This window comes from Mchenga conophoros, linkage group LG8 (genome assembly GCF_057382185.1).
Source record: "Mchenga conophoros isolate Kocher_MC1m ecotype Shallow Benthic linkage group LG8, M_conophoros_male_GT1.1, whole genome shotgun sequence".
NCBI classification, from domain to species: Eukaryota; Metazoa; Chordata; class Actinopteri; order Cichliformes; family Cichlidae; genus Mchenga; species Mchenga conophoros.
Window position 1 is genome coordinate 28,534,909 of NC_140533.1, and position 21,367 is coordinate 28,556,275.

The following is a 21,367-nucleotide window of genomic DNA, read 5'->3' on the forward strand; positions in this document are numbered from 1 at the left end:
TTCCTCAGTCAATCCACTGCTAACCTTTAAGGTTCAATTTCCTGGCAGATGTCCTGCTTCTCACCTGTGGTGCTTATGAGCTGTGGTGAGAACTCTAATAAGAAAGCAATGAACTAATAAAACAAAAAGAGGTTGTGGTACAAAGAACAGAAGTTCTAAAAATAACCAGAAACGATTAATGTTGATAGCAGTTCTCTGCTTATTCGTCCACTTGGCTAAACTGAAAAGTCTGTGTTCATAGAGAAAAAAACCTGAACAGATTGTACGTGTGACAGTGGGGATAAAGTGTTCGGTAGTATTACTCACAACACTCCCAAAACACGCACACGCGACAAAAAATCCTCCCTGGAGAACAAATACTTTGGGCTTAGTAGGAGGACTGCCTTATGTCTTTCGGAAGTTGGACCTGATAGTACGACAGTATTTTACGGAGGATTTATGACTCCAATCGGTTGATAACATTCTCTGGTGACAGTCAGGCAATACAAAAACTAACATAGCATCTTAAGGAGAGATTGATGCTGCAATTGAGACACTTTGAAAGCTTCTGTCAATAACAGGAGAATCAGAGGTGGGATGGTTTCTTTCATCACCTGTATATCTCACAGGGAAGCAAACAAGCGCCTGTCTACATTTCAATCCTGTCTTTTGACAACTGCCTCAAATAATAATTTCTCCTCAGAAAATCATTCACTGCAGTTCTGCTTTAAGCAACAAAACAAGGCATGAAGTTATCACGTATTTTTATCAATGAATCTATGATTTTTCTTTTGTTAACTGAAAAACAGAATCTTTTGATTCCTGGTATGGCTCAACCAACAGTCCAAATCCAAACACTTACAGAAGCAGGACTCTGTATATGTTCCAGCTTGTTCACTATAAAAAGCAGTGAACAACATATAGATATTAATAATTACTTTGTACAGCGTTTCGTTGAGATCGGTCCATCGGTGCCAAATGACCATAACAGTCGCTTTTATATTGTCCAAACCTCAAACAACCCCCCCATGAGCGAGTCCTCGTTCTATTCTAGCGTCTTTACCTTACAATATAAAGCACCTTGAGGCAACTGTTGTTGTGATTTGCCAGTTGATTGGGGGTTGATGGGAGGCAGATAGGACAAAAGGCAAACTACATGAGAGAGAGCCAGAGTTTAATAATTGCTAATGATTAAATGCAGAGTGAAGCATAAACACAGAGGGGAAAGAGAAACACCAAGTGCATCATGGGAATCCCCCAGCAGCAGGGTCACCTGATCCAGCCTATATGCTTTATCAAAAAGGAAAGTTTTAAGCCTAATCTTAAAAGTAGAGATAGTGTCTGCCTCTGAAATCCGAATTGGGAGCTGATCTCACAGAAGAAGGGCCTGAAAGCTGAAGGCTCTGCCTCCCATTCTACTTTGAAATAATCTAGGAACCACAAGTAAGGCCGCAATCTGAGAGCAAAGTGCTCTAACGCATTGATAAGGTATTATGTGGTCTTTCAAACACACAACTTGTGCTGTGTGGCCAGTAGAAAAACTTTAAAATGGCTCAATGCATATACAAATACCACAAACACACCACAAAAAAACATCAACTGACCTACTGATCTCCCTTTAGTCCACTCTCACCATCAAACACCTGAAACAATCGAGGCAGCCTCGCCCTGACACTCGAGCTTCATTCAACAACCTGAGCCTGCAGTACTCCTGGGATTACAATGCTTGGCTGAATACACTCCTGATCAAACATACAGATGGCATTTGTTCAGCAACCACAACAACCCGAGGAAACACAGTGTACACACACTGTCAGTGGGTAGCAAACGCGTCTCCGTGTAGTATCTACACACAGTCCTCTGGGACTTTTTTCTTGACATTTCAATCCACACAGACCGATAACTTCACTTCATAGTTTGGCTCTGTGATGATGTGCAATCTCACATCAGAAAAAAACAAAACGCACAGTGCCAGCCACTCTCGCAGTACAGTACGGGAGCTGACAAACAAGTGAAACACACACATATAGTCATGAGGCACTACTGCCCACACACACTCACTCGCATCCACTGATGTGAGTCATCCAAAAATTAGATTCAGCATCTTGCATTTCAGCAGCAGAGCAGAGAGGTTAAGACTTTGGTCTTCTGCTGTTGAGTCCAACTTATTTTGCTCCGGCAGCTAACAGTCAGGCAAACAAAGAAAACAACAGGAGGCAGAGAAAACAAAACCAGCGTTCATCCACCAAAGGGTCATTGTGTGCTAGAAACACAAAGGATTAAAAACAACCATCGTATTTACCACATAATACTCTTGGAGGTGTGTTAACAGCTTCACAATGACATCTGTAATTTAATTACAGTTTTCAACCCTATAAAAGAACAACATCAAATTACTAGCAGACAGTCCTCAAAGTTGTATTTTCAAAGTTCAGCCGCTGCTAAAGAGCATCTTGGACTGCAGCAGCTTATCACACTTGTTGTTCTGCGAGCTGCAGAGCAAAACCATTACTGTCACTCCTCAAGTCAACTAGATGGAGATGATGAATGCTTTATTGTTATTCCAAAAGAGCATACACAGGTTATTTTCTTATTACTTTCTTAAAGCACTCACCTGCCATGGATGTCTTCTGGGGGAAGAGGGATTCTCTTCATAACTGCTTGTTACCAAGTACGATGCACAATGGAGGAACATAAACTTTCTAAATAAACACTCACGTTTTAGTCTTTGGCCACCATTGAGCAGAATAATGGGTGACCTTTCTCCACTCATAATTAAATCCACCTCCATGTGGCAATTAAAGGCAGCCGCTCACCAACACTGACACATTAAAACAAAAAGAAGTATTTTTTGCCCCAAAGTACAAATAACACCTTTCTCGGACTGTTTTCTGTTCTATAAATTGTATCCACTTCATATCAATAACTAATAAAGCTTTTTCAAACACACTTAGATAAAACATGCAAATACTCAGTCTGAGGAAAAGGTGGAATAACCTGGACATAACCAGAACATGATAAGATTCAATCAGCCTCTCAGCTAATCGTCTATGAATGTGCATCACTGAATTGGTGTAGTTTTCAATCATTAAAGGCAAGTCAAAGTCTAATTTAAACTGGGGACTTTACACAGAGGCATGCCCTCTGTGGGTACATGCTGTTAGACACTTTACCGCAATATCATGTTCTGTAAGAGATGATCACCATCCTAACACCACAGGAGTGCATTCCTGTCATCCTGTCTGCGTCTTCTTTCCTCGGTGGAGAAACAGACGTGAGCGTTGAAGCGAGCACCTTCAGGCCTTTTCATCTTCCACGCTTATAATGAATTAATAAAGACCTGTTAGTTTCTTTAGCAGTCCCACACAAAGCTCATTGGACCAGCAATAGGCCTGCCATTACACTACCAACTGCCACACCAGTGAGCATCAGCCTCCTACAGTCAGCCCCCCATCAGGGGTCAGACTGGCAGCAGCGCTCTGCTTCAGCCTGCTGATGACAGGAAGAAAACCCAGAGCTGCATTTCTGCAGGTTGGCATTTTCATACCCGACCCCTGAGCAGGGCGTTCTTTGGACAAGACAAAACCGCATCCTAACACAGATTTTCACAGAAGCTGAAACTGATGGTCACATTTTTTCTTTTTCATCTTTTTAATCCAACATATGTTTACTTGTGATAAACATTTGGCAGTTTATCTGACATTTCTTATGACCAAAGGGTCAGCGGCACATTCGGTTTGCCTGACTTATCCAACAAAAACTTCTTTTAAAAACGGAGTCAATCAACGGAGCTGTCCAGTCACATCAGGTCAGTTCTGTTTTTACTACGACACACCTCAGCAGGAGCGAGAGTGTGGGGAAAGGGAACAGCAAAGAGTCAGCAGTTTGGAGGCGTTTCATTTCCTTGTCTGCTCCACTCCGTGTGTGAGGAGGTGCAATCACAGAGGAAGGAGAGACTAAAATGGCTGCAATTAACATCACCATGCTGTACATGTCTTTCCAATGGTGTAGTGGGGGGTATCAAACATAAGGCCTGCTCCAATCTGGCCTACTGGACCACTTCGCAGATAAAGAAGACCACCCCCATCACCATTAAGCAAAGATTTAAGCCCAAAGAAATGTGCTGACAGATTTACTACAGCGGCATTTCTTTATTATGTAGGAAAACTGAGATGTTCTGTTGCAAGTGCACTTCTTTTTCATATTATTAAGATATTCTGGGGATTAACTGTGCAGATAAACCTCTTTACACTGACAGAAAGGGCAGTTTTACTGCTTCACCCCAGTAAAAACTAAATAAAGGGGGCTGCATGTGGCCTTGATGCAAAATGAAACATCCCTGGTTTAGCGGTTAACACATTCGCCACAGACACAAATTCCCTTTGGGGTTGCATCAGGAAGAGTATTTGACATTAAACTCTTCTGTTGTAAACATGCGGCGTAATCTCTTGTGGCTTTCTAGGCAGTAAAGACTCTCACACTGAGCTAAAAACAAACTAGTGCAAAACACTTTTTAAAATCTTTACTAAGTTGTCTTTCATTATTTTGCTTTTAAATATGAATGAATATATTTAACAATATGCATTGATTTGGTGTGTTTGAAGTCACAAAGCTAGGCTCTGGAGGGACAGCTTGTTAATGTAACCCCGGGATCAGATTAGTAGAAGGTATCAGTATCACATCAGAAATGCAATTTAAAGTATTGTATTTATAGTATTTATAGTAAGATAATTTGTCATCAACTGACTAATAAACCTATCACAAGACTGCCCACTTCTCCATCACGCAACCACCATTTTTTTTACCTATCCTCCTTCATCATCTTCCACCTCCTCCTCCTCCTCCTCCTCTCTGCAGTTTTCTATCCAGCTCAGGCTATAGAACCCACCCACAGGTCGCAACATAAGGCAGCTAGCCTCCTGCTTGTGCCCCTCTGATCCCTTGTTAGAGTCTTTTGAGGGTTTGTGTATCTGTGTGTTGGCTGAAGTCAGCCCCAGTCTGAAAAAATTCCTATCATTTCCTTGGCAGCCTAAATGGTAATGTCATGTTACACCATCCCGCCTCTGTCACACAAGGAACCATGAACTCTCGCTGAACCAAACCCCCCTTCAAGTACACCTTTGGCTCAGTAAGCACACATGCCCTTCTCCTCCTGCATCCACCAAGTCGTGTCCTGCACGAAGAAGCTTTTAGGCACTCCGACTCTTCTCTCTGAGCATTTTTGTGGAGGCGTATGGAACGGTGACAAGTCTCCTCACATAAAAGGAAAGCCCTTGTCGTACTTCCATTGCTGAAATCTACCTCGCCTGGAAAGCTGCCCTGAGTGCAGTGAAAGTCAAGAGTAACACTTCTCCACCTCCACCACAGACACTGCTGAAAAGGGGCTTTGTTGTGGAAATAAAAATGGAGGACATAATCATTTGCCACGTTTTGCCTCTCATCTTTCAACAAGTGCAGGGTGGTCTGCTCAGCGCATAATGAGATATTTAAGAAACCTCTGCTACCGAGAAGCAGTTTGTTTTCTTTTCTGCAGAGCAAAACCTTGAGCATGACTTTTCCAACCAGCATTTCAGATCCCAAATTGAATGCCAATTTGGGGCATCCAGAGTGCAAAATTACAGTTGACTTTTACAAATACCACCATGCTGATAATGACTCTGTCCTTTCTCTCTGAAGTGATCCAACTATCAACAGCACAGACACCTTAAGAAAAAAAGCCCAAATGTGAAGACTGCTGGGACCAACGGGGACCCCTTTTAGGATGCGCAGACTCCATAAATTAATGATCAGTCTCACTGAGGCAGATAATGTCAAGTTCACCTGCTCACAGCAGGATTTACCACTGAGGCTGACAGCTTCTGCTCTGCATAGTGTTGAAATAAATCACCCCAGGGCAAACTGTCAGTTTGCAGCATTTACATAACTGGCTCCCTCATCATTATTGCAAATGTAGCATTGTAGCATTGGGCACAGTTCAACCCTTTCCCTCAACCCTAAGGCAAATCAAATACTCCGTGCCAAGCAATTTAAATCAATTACACCTCGAGTCATTGATTATCTACCTGGAATTTGTTACTCCTAACATTATTAATCGCTGTAATGTGACTTTGCTGATTTGACTGGTCTGACTCTGATTTATTATCACTTATAACACGTTATAGGCTAAAACAGGACAAATTATTCACCTGTAAGAATTTTGAGACTAAAATCCGTCTCCAACAGTTCAAACTCAGAGCATCAGCTGTAGGAAAACGATGAATAAACTTGAGCTGTTCAGGACGCATTTCCTTTATCAGTAAATTCCTTCACAGCATATATAAACCGGCACTTCTATTACTACAGTGGTAAGACACAGTGCAGGTCAGCTGAGACAAAGTTATCCGCTGTCTCTCCTCTGAGCGCGTCCTCTAAACGCCGCGGTTCACCGGTGCAGCAGGTGTCTCCGAGCGGCAGAAGGACGCACGGTCGGCGGATCCGAAACAAACTACCAAAGAGCCCGGCTTACCTTGTAGACATTCTCCGTTATACGGTGCACCTCGTCGGTCCGGGACATCCTTGTAGGCGTGTCAGTCAGAACCATAGACTAAGATTTCCTTTCGGATGAAGCTGGGAGGGTTTTCCGAACTGTAACAAGGGGAATGAAACAGCTGTTCGCGGGAAAGAGCGGCTCCTGTCTGCCGTTCACTGAGAGAGAAGAGCGCGTCTGGTCGTGGGATCCCTGCTTTTATAGGAAAGTCCTCCGCTGAGCCCACACCGGCTCCCCACGCAGCCAGTCAGTCAGTCGGTGCCTCTCGGTTGGAGCGCAGAGGCGGACTCACTCTGAGAGGGGCGGTGCTGCTTTCAAGGGCGGTGGGAAATAGAGTAACTTGCGACCTAAATTACAACAGTACATAAGGATGAAGCGGCAGGAGCCATCATTCTCCAGCGTATCACATTGAAGCCTGGGGGAAGGATAAAACGGATGTTAGCCTAACAATAAGCAGACATTAATTTAATTTAAAAATAAGAAATACGCTCTGTTAAAAAATCTCAAAACTGGATTTTGGCATGTGGATCTAAAAGAGAACAAAGCAAGGACGGAGCCAAAATGGAGTCCAGGGGTGGCACTGGCCTCCGTAAAATTTGCTTGGACCCCCAAACCTGTGCTACCCCAAAACGGCAGAGGAGGTATGGAGAAAAGGTGTGGTCCTCCTAAATACAGTTAATCAGTGTCCCCCAAATCTGGGTTGGTTCCTCTCTGGTAGTCCAGCTTCATCCTTCCAAAGACGTGCATTAGGTTAACTGGGGACTTAGGTGTAGGTGTGAATGTGTGAGGGTGAACGGTTTCCTGTCTCTCTGTGTTAATCCTGCCATATATTGGCAGCCTGTCTGGGCTGTATCCTGCCTCTTGTCCTATGACAGCTGGGATGGGCTCTGGCCCAGCTGCAACCACGAACTGGATACACAAAGAAAATGGATGGGCCCCACATAAAAAAAATCACGTAAACATCCCTGAAAGAACCCACCCTAAAATCGTCATCATGACATCAAACAGTTGGTCCTTATATTCTGATTTAGCTGGATACAGCAGAGCCCCTGACAGTGCGGCAGCTTGTCCAAGCTGTACTCCACACCTTATTCTATGATAGCTGGGATAAGTCTCCAGCCCCCCACAAACCTGAATTAGATAAGTGGAGGTGAATAGATGGATGTATGGATAGATTTAGCAGTAAAATACAGTTTTTAATTAAATTAGCACAGACACTTTGACACGCTTTCTTTCATGGCTGTAGAAGCTGCTTTTCCCTGTTGGTAATCTGACAGGTGGTTTCACTGCTGAGTTCCTCCTACTAAAAAGCACTAATCTCATTTAAAATGTAAAGGCTGGTTTGTACTGTTTGACAGACTTTATAGGAATCACCTTTTTTTCTTTTTGGGAGTATAGACAGCTTGTTTGACATTAAAGACTTGAAGTTGGGTGATTTTTTTTGTTTCAGTTATCAGTAATCAGGCATCTTTTTTTCATGATAATTGTAATAAAACCTGATTCCTTCGCCCTCTAGCCAATAATTTGTGTTATTATTATTAATATTGTAAGTCATCATGACTGAAACCACCAGGCAGTGTGCTCTTGTGTTATGATGCTTTGCACTGAGTCTAGAAATGCAGCACGGCTTTTAAAGAAGCCACACCTGCTCTGCTGTGTCAGCCACCCCACGCCTCCTCTGCTACAACCATTCACAAGACCTGACTGAGCAGCTCCATACAGAAACTGCAACAATCTTCATCCATTTAGTCGGTACAAATATTACATTTTCCAGTATCCCTATTCTTATAGTGATTTATTCAGTCTGTGTTTATTATTTCAGTCATTTAGACCCTCCGGCTCAGTCTTCCCTCTACATAAAAGGGGCTGTAAGATAATGGAAAGGGTTTTTTTGTGTGTTTGTTTTGTGAAAATGTAAGTTTTAATAAACCCACAACAGAGAAAGATTTTACCGTGGCCCCATATGTGTGCCTGCTCTATATTTGTGTGGCGGTTGGGTAAGTGGGCTCTGGTTGGTATGAGTGGGATGGAGCCACATTTACTTGGATTTGTAAGCCCTGGATTGTGGGCCGGGAAATCCCACACATCACGATCTGAGAGCTGCTGAATGGGGATGTATTTAAATAAAAGAGACAGAAGCAGAAGATAACAGAAGATAAGTGCGAAAGAGGACAGTCATGCCTTTTTCTTTTCTGCAACACTTTTTTTTCTCTCGTTTAGTGAGATAGAGCAGATATTTAAGAGCAGCTTGTAGACCAGATAATAAAGTGGCACCGTGGATCTCTACCAGAACAGACTTATTTTGTTTTGTTCATCACATCCGATTAGAGCGAGTCCCAAGGAAACCAAACTGCAGACAGTTAGTGGAAATCAATCAGGCATGTTTGGTCTTCACTGGAGCAAACAGCAGCCTTCCCACTGTCAGCGAGGCTATTGATTTAGTCCTCTGTGAATATTCAATCCCCACAATTAGTTTCCGTAATTGAATGTGAGCTGCCATTATGTTTGCTGACATCCAACCTATTCTGAAGTATAATTGTACACAAATTAATTAAGACATTGATTATTAATTATGGGTAGTTTGAGAAATAAACAAAGCTGGAGGCTTAAGACTGAACTCAGGCGTGAAGTGGCAAAAATGATGACCTGAAACTAATAAAATGACAACAACAACAACACAAAGCATTTAACCATTAAACTTATCCAGTCTTTTGATGCCCCTGATACAAATTTCTGGCATTTAATCCAAAATGAGCATATAGCCCCTAAAAATAGTCTCAGTTAGTACATTGGTTTGCTGAAGGTTGTTCCTTTACACATACTTTTTAAATTTTCTTTTGGTTTAAACTGGGTTCTACTTGAGGCTGGGGTTCAAACCACAAAATAAACATCTATGAGATGTGACGTTTTTGGCAGGATAAGATTGGTATTATTCTAAATATATAACATATGAAACCGCTTATGAGCTGTCTTATGAGATCAATGCAGATTCTGGATCTGAAAATGAAGGCCATTTAACCATGCAGTCTTGATAAAAACCAGCGTGGAGCAACACATCTGGTTGCAAATGGGAGGCCTGATTGTATGGAAGTAAACAGTCGTTGGCTCCTTTGGTCTGTGATCTCATGAATTTACAGGCTGACGATTTTCCAGACAAATTTATGGTTTTTTTTTACACAGCATGATCTTTATATGTCAGCTATGATCTCTGTCAGTGTCAAACAGGTAAATAAAACAGGGAACAAATTAGGGTGGGCTCACTTTATAACAGATGACCTGTTACTGCATGAGGATGTAGTGTCAGTTTACATATTTATGTCAGATTTAACACATTTTCATGACCTCTGGTTTCAAAAAAGCTAAGATTGGACTGTGATGACACTCAGAGTGGTATATCCATGGTCTATTATATGAAGCTGTATCCACGTGGCTTCAATCAGCATACCTGAAGGCACCAGCCCAGAAGTAATGTCTTTCCAATGTATTTTTGTCCATTTTAAGCATTTAAAACATTTTAGTGAGCTAATTAGTGATTTAGAGACATTTTATTCATAAATCTGGGGCTTTTCATCCTTTTATTAGACAGCCAAAAATGGAGAGATGATAGGAAGTGAACGGGCAACTGAAAGGGGAACACAGGAAACAGTGTAAAAATTAAGTGACTTGTCAGAATTTGGAAACAAAGTACTTAAAATTGTCCTTTAGGACTGGGGCCTTTAAATAAACTTGTTGAAAATGACATTTCACTTCAGTAAAGTTCTGCATGTGTGTATATTCAGTACAGTGGGGGTGTAATCAGGTAGGCAAGACTCCGGGTGGGCAGGTTACACATACACACCTACATACCTGAAGCATTTATTCAGCAGCGTTTCATGTGAAGCCTACTCATCATCGTCCTCTCAGGCTTTTTCTCTCAGCTTTAGATCCACGTCTGTGATTCATCAGCAAGCACGGCGCTCTGACATTCAGTCTGTGCGCCGCCCACTCCCACACACCTCCGAAAAGGCTTGTAGTGCACAGTCAGAGTGGATTCAGTCCATTCAAAAAAAAAAAACAAAAAACAAAAAACAGTGTGAAGTGAACAAAAGCAATTCGGGCTATTTCAGACTCGTCAATACATCGGCTTTGTCGGAGAGAATGGTTCAAGGTTAGAGATGGGAACATTTAATGTCTCCCTATCTATCTGATGCTTTGTCCTTAGCTGAATGAGCTTCGATCACCTTCAGAACAATAGCAGAGCAAGGTCATGGTGGGCCTGTACTTTTCATACATGCTAGTCATACATGCTAGAAGCCACAGAATGGGGGGGTAACAGATTCATTATGTGTGTTTTTTTGTTTGTTTTTTTAATATTAAGACTTTAAAGGCCTTTAATCTTTAATATTGATTCAAAAATATGACAAATCAGGTTGCAAACCATAAAACAGACCAATCATTGAGATTTATAATAACACAGATCATTAAACTTGTGCCTCCTACTCTGATGAAATTAAAGAGGATGGTGAGGGCTCGTCAACAGTCTCCCCTTCTTTTATAGCACTGATGAAATGCCAATCGTTACTTTAAAGATAAATCATGCAATTTTATAGAATTCGGTAAAGCACCACACCTCTGTACCCCCATTAGCACCACACTGTGCTATTAAAGTTTTCAATATCTTCACATTTAAATTAAATAAATTGACATAAGGCTAAAACAATGTGGGTAAGCAAATGATTGGATTACAACCCTCAATTTTTCACTGTCAGCAGAGCCTTTTTCATTCCAGATGGACACAAAAGCATTACTGTCATTTAATCGTTAAAGTGATCTGTGCAGGACATTCAAGCTCCTCCACACCAAAGCAGGAAACAAATTTCTTTGTATGCCATCATCTGACCCATTTCCCCTTGTGTGATGTGGGAAATAGGTTAAACATACACCGATCAGACGTAAAATGATGACCGCTGACAGGTGAAGTGAATACTTATCATATTCACTGATGGATATTCATGGAGGGAGGGGTTATATAAAGGAGCAAGTTAACATTTTGTCCTCAGGGTCAGGGCATCTCCAGTAGAGTGTTCCTCTATCAACAGTGGTCCAAGGAAGGAACAGAAGGCACACGGGGAATGAAGGCTGGCCCATGTGGTCCAATCCAACAGATGGATCTACTGAAATTCCTGAAAAACTTCATGCTGGTTCTGACAGAAAGGTGTCATAGTACAGAGTGAATCACAGTTTGCTGTGTATGGGGATGCAGAGCTGCAGACCAGTCCGGCTGCCTGTGCTGACCCCTGTCCACTGTTAAAAGCACTAACCATGTGCACGCAAGCATGAACTGGACCACAGACCAGTGCAGGAAGGTGGCCTCGTCTGGTGAATTCCATTTTCTTCCACATCCCGTGGATGGCTGGGTGCATGGATATTGCTCACCTGGGGAAAACCTGGCACCAGCACGTCACCATGGAAAGAAGACAAGTCGGTGGAGGCAATGTGATTCTTTTGAGCAATGTTCTGCTGGGAAACCTTGAGATGCTACTTTGACATGTAGCTTCTACCTAAGCATGGTTGGAAACCATGTACCTTCTTTCAGAGGAACAGCATTCCCTGATGGCCCCTTTCAGCATGATAATCCACCCTGCCACAAAAACTGGTTCAGGAATGGTTTGAGGAGCACAACAAGTTTGAAGTGTTGACTTGACCTCCGTATTTCCCAGATCTTAATCCAATTGGGCATCTCTGGGATGTGCTGGACCCCAGCACACCTTCAGGCATCTAGTTAAGTCCATGCCTTGACAGGTTAGGGCTGTTTGGGGAGCAAATGGGGGACCAACACAATGCTATGCCTGATTGGTATAGATTTAGAAAAATAAGGCGGCCCAAAATATTACATTTTAGCTACAAGATAACTTTCATCTGGATATGAGAGGGAAGCCCCACAGTAAACTGTGTACCTAATTCAGTTTTATTTACACAGCACCAGTTCAAAACAGTCATCTCAAGGTCCTTATGTAAGGACCCTACAAAATTAGAGACAGAAGCTCAGTGATGAAAGAATCCCTTATAAGAAGCATTTGGAGATAGTGGAGAGAAGGACTCCCATTTATTCCAACACATAGAGACCACCTGCCTTGGTCAGTTGTGAAGTGAGGAGAGAGAAAACTGGAGACCAGCAGCTTCAAAACTGAGTCATCTGCTGCCACCTTGTGTTCACTCACTGAATAACAATCGGAGCAGTGATTTACAGGCAGTGAGATAACGAACGGCAATAAAAAAACACTTTTATTGTAAAAAGAATATATAGAGGTACAATATCTGAGGCCATTTTAAGACAAGTAGTTTGCAGCAGGACTGGCAAATCGCAGACTGTCAGTATTAGTCATCAGTGTTTCTGTCTGTGAGATTAACTGATTTACAGATTAGTTAGCTGGATCTTCAAAGATGCACAAGCTTTAAGCCTTCTGGATCTAGGCCACCCTTCTTGCACCACTTTAACATGAATATGTAAGAAAATCTAAAGCATCATACGCAAACACTGAAATAATTAGTTTTGATCATACTTGATGGGTAAAGCCCCAGGTTCTGTCAAGTTATTACCTTGAAGAGATTACCAGCTGTTGTCTGGGCGTCAGAGGTAAGCCCACAGACGATATGATTAGCCCTTTCTCCAATGACACTGAACTAATCCACAAGGGGAGCAAGGAATTAGATTAGTTAAGCTGCTTGAAAAGGGGTCAGACTGAGAGAATATTCTGCGAATCTGATGCAAATAGTTTTTTTTGTTTTGTTTTTTGGGGGGTACTTTAGGGTGGGTTGAGTAACTCAGAAAGCAAAGCCAGATGAAGAGAAGGCCTTTACGGTAAGAGAAAGACACCAAAGACTTTACAGAGAAAATGTTATGTTTCTGTTATACCTGCTTTAAAGGATCAGTTCACTCAAATCACAAGAAAAACAACGTACCCCTCCATCCTGTTGCTAAATGCAAATGTTTTATAAGCAAAGATTTTTAAAAACTAGCAGAAATGAGATCTAATCATCCCTTTTTGCAATCACAAATAAGTTAATACATGGAAGAAAAATGTCTCTATGTGAACTTGTCAGAGACCAATGATGGTTCCCAGGCTTGTTTCTCTGTTATTACATTCACCGATCACCGATCCATCATCTATGTTACTATGTTTGCGGAGATGCTTGTTTTGCGCTCCTCAAGTTTTTGTTTCACCAGATGTGTGCGTTTGTTGCAGGGAGGCTGAGTGGGAGATTTTACACAGATAAAAACAGGCTGAGTGCATTAGTAGAACGACATATATCAAAGAAAGTAAAGAGCCAGGCAAATGTTAGGGTGAACAATTTATCGCCATATGTGAAGGAGGCTCTGTTCATGGTGAAAGTTGGAAATTAACTCCTCCATCATTTTGTTCTATGTGTTTAGGTCACAAAGTCTACAATAAGGGTAGATAGGGCTAACTCCATTTACTCCAACTTGCTGTACAGGTATCAGTTACTGGTGAGCACACAGAGGGCAAACAAGATGACAGGAAGGTGGATCAGATCGCCAGAGCACAGCACCATCATAATGTCTCTTCTGCATTTTTACCCCTCCCTCACAGGACAAACGACAGAACAGATATATGTATTCTACAGCAGGAAAAAAGCAATTTAATCTCAGCTGGACTTACTGCAGCTGTAAAGCAAAAAAACTAAAAACTAAAAAAAAAAAAAAAAAAAAATCACCACAATCTGAGAAAGCATGGCAGCACAGACCTGGATGCACAGAGCTAAATGTGTGTTTCTGTAATGTGGGTGAACTGGCTCTTTAAAAACATTACCCATCAGGCGAAGACATTTTGAGGGAGGAATTAAAATGACATACACACATGGCTTTAGGTCACTGTATGTCAAATGACTGATGGTAAACACAGAGAACTAATCAAACAAAGGTTAGGCACGATAATCTGATCTCACAGGTCTTCATGGTTCAATCAGCATTTGTGACTGCGGTGAACCGGTCCTGACTCGCTTCACGTGTGAACCTGCAGCCCATGAGGAGAAACAGCCGCTGGATGGGGTGGAGGAGGCCCGGTTATCTGAGACTGGCTGCTGTCTTTGGGTCTTTGAGCAACCAGCTGCTGTCGGCTGAAGATCCTCAGTCGTGCTCCTACAAAGCGAGCGCCTCTCGCTGCGGTTTCTTCTTGGGACGCTCCCGCTCTGAAACAAAGAGATTGACAGAGAAAGAAGCAGGATGAGGGGCCGTAGAGTCGTGACATGCTAAATCTTTATAGGTAATGTTACAGTATTTTACAGCATTTTAGTATGCTTCAGTGCTTGCTATTGTTTGCATACCATGTACACCAGTTATCTTCCTGAAGTTTTTCAAGTTTGGTTAACCAATGTATTATTTTATGCTCCAAGCTTTTTCCTCTGCTGAGACTAGTTTACTTTATTGAACTTTACTTACCAAAATTGTTTTATTCTGTATTGTTTTATTTGATCTCACTGCAGTGAACTCATTTTTATGCAAAAATAAAACCCAAGTTCATTTTTCTTGAAGCCTGACCTGACAGCAGACACAACATCACCTTCATCTTGTCCAATAACATAAAACACACAACCTGGACCTGCTGTGAGATCACAGATCAAGTGCAGAAAACTCACAGATCCAACAATGCAGAAACAAAACTGAGGTTTCAGCCACAGGGGCCTAGAGACGGGTCAGCGAACATATGGCAACAAGTGGTTGCTAAGGAAAAATTTGTATTTTTTGAATGGTTGACGAGGATTTGCTGGACATTTGCCGTCGGTAGAGTGAAACTGGATGCAAAGAAGCACACGGTGCTGCCCCCAAAAACCCCTTATGGCCTCTTGTCAACCATTTAAGGAATTACAAACTTCTCTGTAGCGACCAGATGTTGGGTGTCACTGCCCAGGCCTAATACAGATTATACATGTATAAAGTATCTACTGAGTACTAATCATGCTACAGTGACCATAGAGTATATAATCTTGAAGAAACTCTGCCTATGAACTACCAAGGCTACCAAGACTCTTCACATATATACTCGGATTGATTAAAACATTTACTTCAAATAAAGAGTACTTTTACCTTTTATGTGTATAGAAAGTGCATGTATGTAGGTCATTTTTAGTAAATCCAATGTAGCATTTTCACGCTTATATGCATGTTACACACACAATTTAACAGTCCCCAGAGTGATTAAGCTTCAACAATTGACAGCCTTTTACTTCCTATCAGGTGTGCCTCTACCATTCCTCACCATTAACTGAGAGTCAAAGATCACAAAGATGGCAATGGTCAGGATCCTGTTTCTTGACTTTTCCAGTGCCTTTAATACCATCCGGCCCTGTATGCTTCAAGAAAAACTGAACAGGATGGAGGTGGACCCCTGCCTGGTGGCTTGGATCTCCGACTACCTCACCGACAGACCACAGTACGTCAGGCTGAAGGACATCACGTCTGACACTGTGGTCAGCAGCACAGGAGCACCACAGGGAACTGTGCTGTCCCCTCTTCTCTTCACCCTGTACACCTCTGACTTCTGCTACAACTCTGAATTATGCCACATTCAGAAGTTTGCAGATGACACGGCCATCATGGGGTGTATCTGGGATGATCAGGAAGAGGAGTACAGAAGTCTGGTGAGGAACTTTGTCGCATGGAGTCACACAAACCACCTGCAACTCAACACCTCAAAGACTAAGGAACTGGTTGTGGACTTCGGGAGGTCCAGAGAAGGTCCACTGCCGGTTCAGATAGAGGGGGAGGAGGTGGAGGTGGTCAACAAGTACAAGTACCTCGGGCTGTGGGTGGACAATAAACTGGACTGGTCATGCAACACAGAGCACCTGTATAAAAAAGCCCAAAGCCGACTGTACTTCCTCAGGAGGCTGAGGTCTTTTAACATCTGCAGGAAGCTCCTGAGGATGTTTTACCAGTCAGTGGTTGCTGGAGTACTTTTCTATGCTGTGGTGTGCTGGGGGAGCAGCACAGCAAAGAAGGACTCATCCAGGCTGGAGAAACTGATCAGGAAGGCTAGCTCTGTGGTCGGCATGAAGCTGGACACTCTGGTGACAGTGGCAGAGAAAAGGACATTAAAGAAACTGCTGGACATTATGAACAATTCTGGGCATCCTCTGCACACGGCCATAAACAATCAGAAGAGTCTGTTCAGTGACAGGTTGCTTCTCCCCAAGACAAGAACTAACAGACTTAAAAACTCCTTTGTCCCACACGCCATCAGACTGTTTAATTCCTCTCTGGAGGGGAGAGGGAGGGGAAACAGGAGGACAAAGGGGGGAACAACTAAGCTGTAGTGCCTCTTCACCTCACTGTACAATACTTTTGTAAATAGTCAACAGTGCAATAGACTCAATACTTGAAATGTGCAATTCACTTGTATTTTTATTCCTATTTATTCTATTTATCCCCTTTGTATATTTTATTTATATTGTCTCTGTATTTATATATATATATATATATATATATATATATATATATATATATATATATATATATATATATATATATATATGTGTGTGTGTGTGTGTGTGTGTGTATATATATATAATATTCTGTAACTCTAAGGTAAGGTAACTTCTGTAACTTCTGTCGGTGCTGTGCTTTTTTGGAAATCGAATTTCCCAGAGGAACCCACCCGAGGGATTAATAAAGTTCTATCTAATCTAATCTAATCTAATCTAATCTAATGAGACGGGAATCTTTCCAGACGTTTTGATTCAGCAGCGAAAGAACAATGATCGACACAAAAATCTGCAAGTAGTGGCTGCAAACAGCTGCAGGGCAGGTTTTTGCCATTTATTTGAATAAAAACGTGATGTTAATAGATGTAATAACCTCGCTTTCTGAGGACCTCTCTCTTCTGAGCTTTGCATTTAAGCATCTAATAAAGCGCCAACGTGACAAGAAGACACCTCGTTAAAGACCTTTTTAAAGACGTGAGACAGCAGCGAGATTTAAGCTTCATCACACTGCATGTTTTAGTTTTAAACAGAGTGATAAGGTCACCGGGGCCCACGGTGACTCAGCACAGCCTTTTAATAAAAGCATTCTATTTATTGACTCCTCTAAAATTACTTTCTGGTGGTGAAGTGTTTACAGTTGTGGAAAGAAGATATTATTGAGGTTTCAGCACAGCCTCTGCGATATGAAACACGATGGGAGGATGGCTGTTGGATTTTTTCTATGAAGTGTCATGCACATATTCTAAAAGTCATTAGTAATAATAATAATAATAATAATAATAATAATAACATATTTATTAACAGGTGCCTTTAAAGGTCACCTTACATTAGTACAACAAAATAAAACGTATGGAGAGGATCAGATAAATATGGAGGAGCGAGGTTATAAAGTAAGAAGTGGGATCTTCAAATTTACAGGGAGGTGAATGGGAACCCAATGGAGCTGTTTAAGAACAGCTGTTACATGTTCAGTGGATCTAATTCTGGATATAATATGAGCAGCTATATTTTGAACTAAGTGCAGTTTGTGGAGAGATTTCTGAGATAGACCACAGAGAAGAGAATTACAGTAATCTAAACGAAATATGACAAGTGCATTGACAAGTATGACGGTACTGTTTGGAGTGAGCGAAGGATGAAGGCGGTTAATATGAAGATTAAAAAAAAAAGAAGAAGACTGAGTGATATTATTAATATGTACTGTGAAGGAAAGAGTGCTGTCAAGGATAAAACCAAGACTCTTAACCTGAGGAGGTGTGACAACAGAGTTATCAATGGATAATGAAAGACTTCTGGTTGGAACTTTAGTCAGTCTTGCTTTTTGAACAGGACTGTGCAGCAGTGTGAACCTGGGATAGGAAAAACATGAGACAACAAACCTGGTTGCTCCTCCGCGGCCTCTGGAACGTCTGGCAGTTTGTCTGAAGGGACCTCAGGAAGCTCGACATCTCCCTGAGAGAAAGTTCAAAATCCGACAGGTCAGAACTCAGAATCAAAATGAAGAGCAGGGTGCTGCTTGCTAAAAGTGCGATCTAATCTTTTCTTTTTCTTTCTTTTAAAGCTGATTAAACTAACCTGAGTTATTGCCTCCAGTTCAGCCAGCACAGCATCTTCATCCTCCTGAGATAAGGAGCCGGCCAGCATGTCGTCAATTTGCTGCAGAGAGACGACAAGTTTTTAAAAAGTGAAATGACTGTGGATACGAACCAATTTTACATCTGTGAAATTTAATCTACAGAGATTTGAGAAATCCTTTTAAATTTTCACTCTCTCCACATCTACTTGCAGAATGAAGTAAAAGAGGCTAAAATAATAAATGAACCCGATTACCAGCTGAAAGGACCTACCCTTTGGTACTCAATGGCATCTTGAGTTTCATCCATAATCCGTTCTACTTCTTCAATAGACATCACCTGCAGCGAAAAAGAGTTGATAACAGCTCATGAATAACAGGTGATGAATTTTAAAAGCATCTGCAGGCCACATGTCATCACCTACCTCATGCATTTTCTTCAGGCATTCATTTCCAACTTTCAATCCATCGATGACTTTCCTTTCGATCTGGGCGAATTCCAGGTCTTGAACCTGAAACGAGGAGCACAGGGAGGAGCTGTGAGCGCCACCTAAACGCTGCTGAGTGTCAGTGCAGTTCGCCGATCGCTCACCATGCGCTCCAGGTTGCTTATCTGGTTCTCTGTCTTGTCCAAGAGTTGATCTTGATAGCGTTTCTTCTTCAGTAAGAGAAGAGCTTTCCTGTTCAAATAAACACGTTAAAGCTTGTAGTAAGGAGGGAGAAATGTAAGAGATGATTGACAATCAAAAAAAAAGCGCTGCACAAAATGTCTCGTCTTCCCAAATTCTTTTTGCAACAGTAAAAAAAACCTCTCTTCTTTCCCATCTCCCATCCCATTTGCTTTCTTGCCACTATTAACTGGCTTTGGATTTACGTTTAGTTTCTGATTCTCTGTCCAAGCACCCTGAGCACATGCACCAACACTGTACATGTGCTCACAGTCAGCTGCAGTAGATAACCCAGAGAAAACAAAAGGAAGGTTGATAAAGAAGTTTGGAGAGAAGGTGATTTTCATCCAGTTCAGCCCTCTGTTAAACTGAATTTGGTGACAGTGAAAGGAAATATTTTGGATTCTTCACAGCTGCTCAAACAAGCAAAACAACTGAAGACGTCAGCTTGATTTGTGTTTTTCGCTATTTATTATTTTTTAAGGATTCTGCCTGAAATAAGCTTTAGAGACATCAATTAGAACAACATTTCAGAACTGCAGATTTCAAAACTTTATTTTTCTTAATTTTAATTTTATATTAATGAACTCTGGGAAGTCAGCTGCAAGAACAGTTGCAGGGAAGCTGTCCTTTCTGTCCTGAGTATTACGCTCCCTATTGAGCAGTATTGATATATTTCGTGCTGAGAACATATATGCCTTTACTCTCCTTTCAATCATTACTATGGTTTCATTGATTATACTGTACTCACTCTTTTTTGCCATCCTTCAGCAGCTGTTTGGCCAGAAGCCTCTCCTTCTCCAGCTGCACATTGATCTTCTTTTGATACTGCCTGAGCTTATCTCTTTGCTGTTTGAGTTGCTGAAATGAGGAAATAGAGACATGAACGAACCAAACACCTGCACTGCACTCAGATACGCTTCAAACTAATTCAGCCATACCAACTTCTTGTTGATCCAGGTTTAGAAATTGTAGCAGTCTGCACAAACTATAATCTGATTATTACTGGCTGCGCTTACGTTAAGGTCCTCCGGTAATACCGGCATAGAAAAATAAGTACACTACAGTGTTAGAATTTGAATGACTTACAGTGTTTGCTTAAAGGACACTTTAAAGAACGAATCGAAGAGGATTAAGCGGTTAAGTACGTTAAGACAGAAGAGTAGACCCTGAATAATAATAACATTTAGATGTTTTGCTTTATAAAATATTGCTGAGGGCTACTCGATAACCGAAGTTGTTAAATTAGCACACAAGAGCTCGCTCTGTTTTACAGCACAGAATTCCAGGCTAACACTTGAGCTAGCTGTGTGACACTTACCAAAATCGCTTTGTCTTGTTCTGTCACTCGGGTTTGTTTCTTTTTTCCAAAAAGATTTCCCATCCTGGCACAGCATGCCAGCTAAAAGTCTCAACCAAAAAGCAAAAAAGGAGGGCAAACTACTTAAATGTAAAGCTAAATTCAAGAGACAGACTTGTGAAGATTCTCCTCCATTATTTGTGTAGTCATCTGTGTCCACACCCACACCAGGAAGGACGGTGTCCCGGCAGGGACAGACACTTCTGGTATGACATTTGGTTAAAGCGCCCATTTAGAGCAAACTTATGACAGACCTGCCGTTATTTAACATGAAAATACTTTAAAATCACAGCTGTTTCGAGGGTAGAGCCGAGTAATCGTAAACACAGTTTAAAATAAAGAGATCCACCAGTTTCCACTGCCCTCCAGTGGTCAGACACAGAAACTACAGTGTGAACGTACAAAACTTCCGGTGTGGACTTTCAAAGTAGAGTGACAATACAAACAGTCAGAGTAACCTGTGATAAAGGATTGGAAATTTGCATGTTAATTAATTTAACTTCCACAGATTGAGTATTTGGAGTGTGTTAGATTTGTGTGTTTTGTTTTTTTGTTCTTTTACAAAAGTTTGAATTTAATTTAATCTTCATAATTTAAAAAATTTCCCAATGAAAATGAAAAAAGCAAATTAATTCTAGATGATTTTACCGTTCTCAAACAAATTTTTCTAGCACAGTTCTCTGCACCTACTGTTACACTCACATTAATTATTAATAATTCAAACTCACATTTTTATAATTACGTTTTCACTCTAACATCTTCCTGATTTATTCTAAGTC

The 21,367-nt window shown here is 41.4% G+C and overlaps 2 protein-coding genes across 10 annotated transcripts in view; both read right to left on the bottom strand.

Moving 5' to 3' along the window:
- The window catches only part of baiap2b (BAR/IMD domain containing adaptor protein 2b), a 77,550-nt gene extending 64,938 nt beyond the window's left edge, over nucleotides 1-12,612 (bottom strand). For 8 of the 9 annotated variants that reach the window (XR_014893680.1, XM_085285452.1, XM_085285450.1 and 5 more), the window contains exons 1-2: nucleotides 10,352-12,612; nucleotides 6,485-6,920 (exon numbers count right to left, since the gene is read on the bottom strand). Coding sequence is in view for 8 of the 9 variants with exons in the window: in XM_085285452.1 (XP_085141578.1) it covers nucleotides 6,485-6,559 (75 nt within the window). In the remaining variant the exon portion in view is untranslated. The remainder of the gene's footprint in view (nucleotides 1-6,484; nucleotides 6,921-10,351) is intronic. The other variant, XM_085285451.1, reaches the window with a different exon arrangement.
- Nucleotides 12,613-12,748: 136 nt separating this feature from the next.
- LOC146568996 (charged multivesicular body protein 6-like) lies at nucleotides 12,749-20,900 on the bottom strand. The gene is made up of 8 exons (XM_085285477.1): nucleotides 20,550-20,900; nucleotides 19,980-20,089; nucleotides 19,153-19,240; nucleotides 18,986-19,072; nucleotides 18,835-18,900; nucleotides 18,563-18,643; nucleotides 18,367-18,439; nucleotides 12,749-14,695 (listed from the first exon to the last, which is right to left on the bottom strand). The coding sequence occupies exons 1-8, from the start codon at nucleotides 20,610-20,612 to the stop codon at nucleotides 14,646-14,648; spliced, it is 618 nt and encodes a 205-aa protein (XP_085141603.1). The 5' UTR covers nucleotides 20,613-20,900; the 3' UTR covers nucleotides 12,749-14,645.
- Between the last annotated feature and the right edge of the window lie 467 nt (nucleotides 20,901-21,367).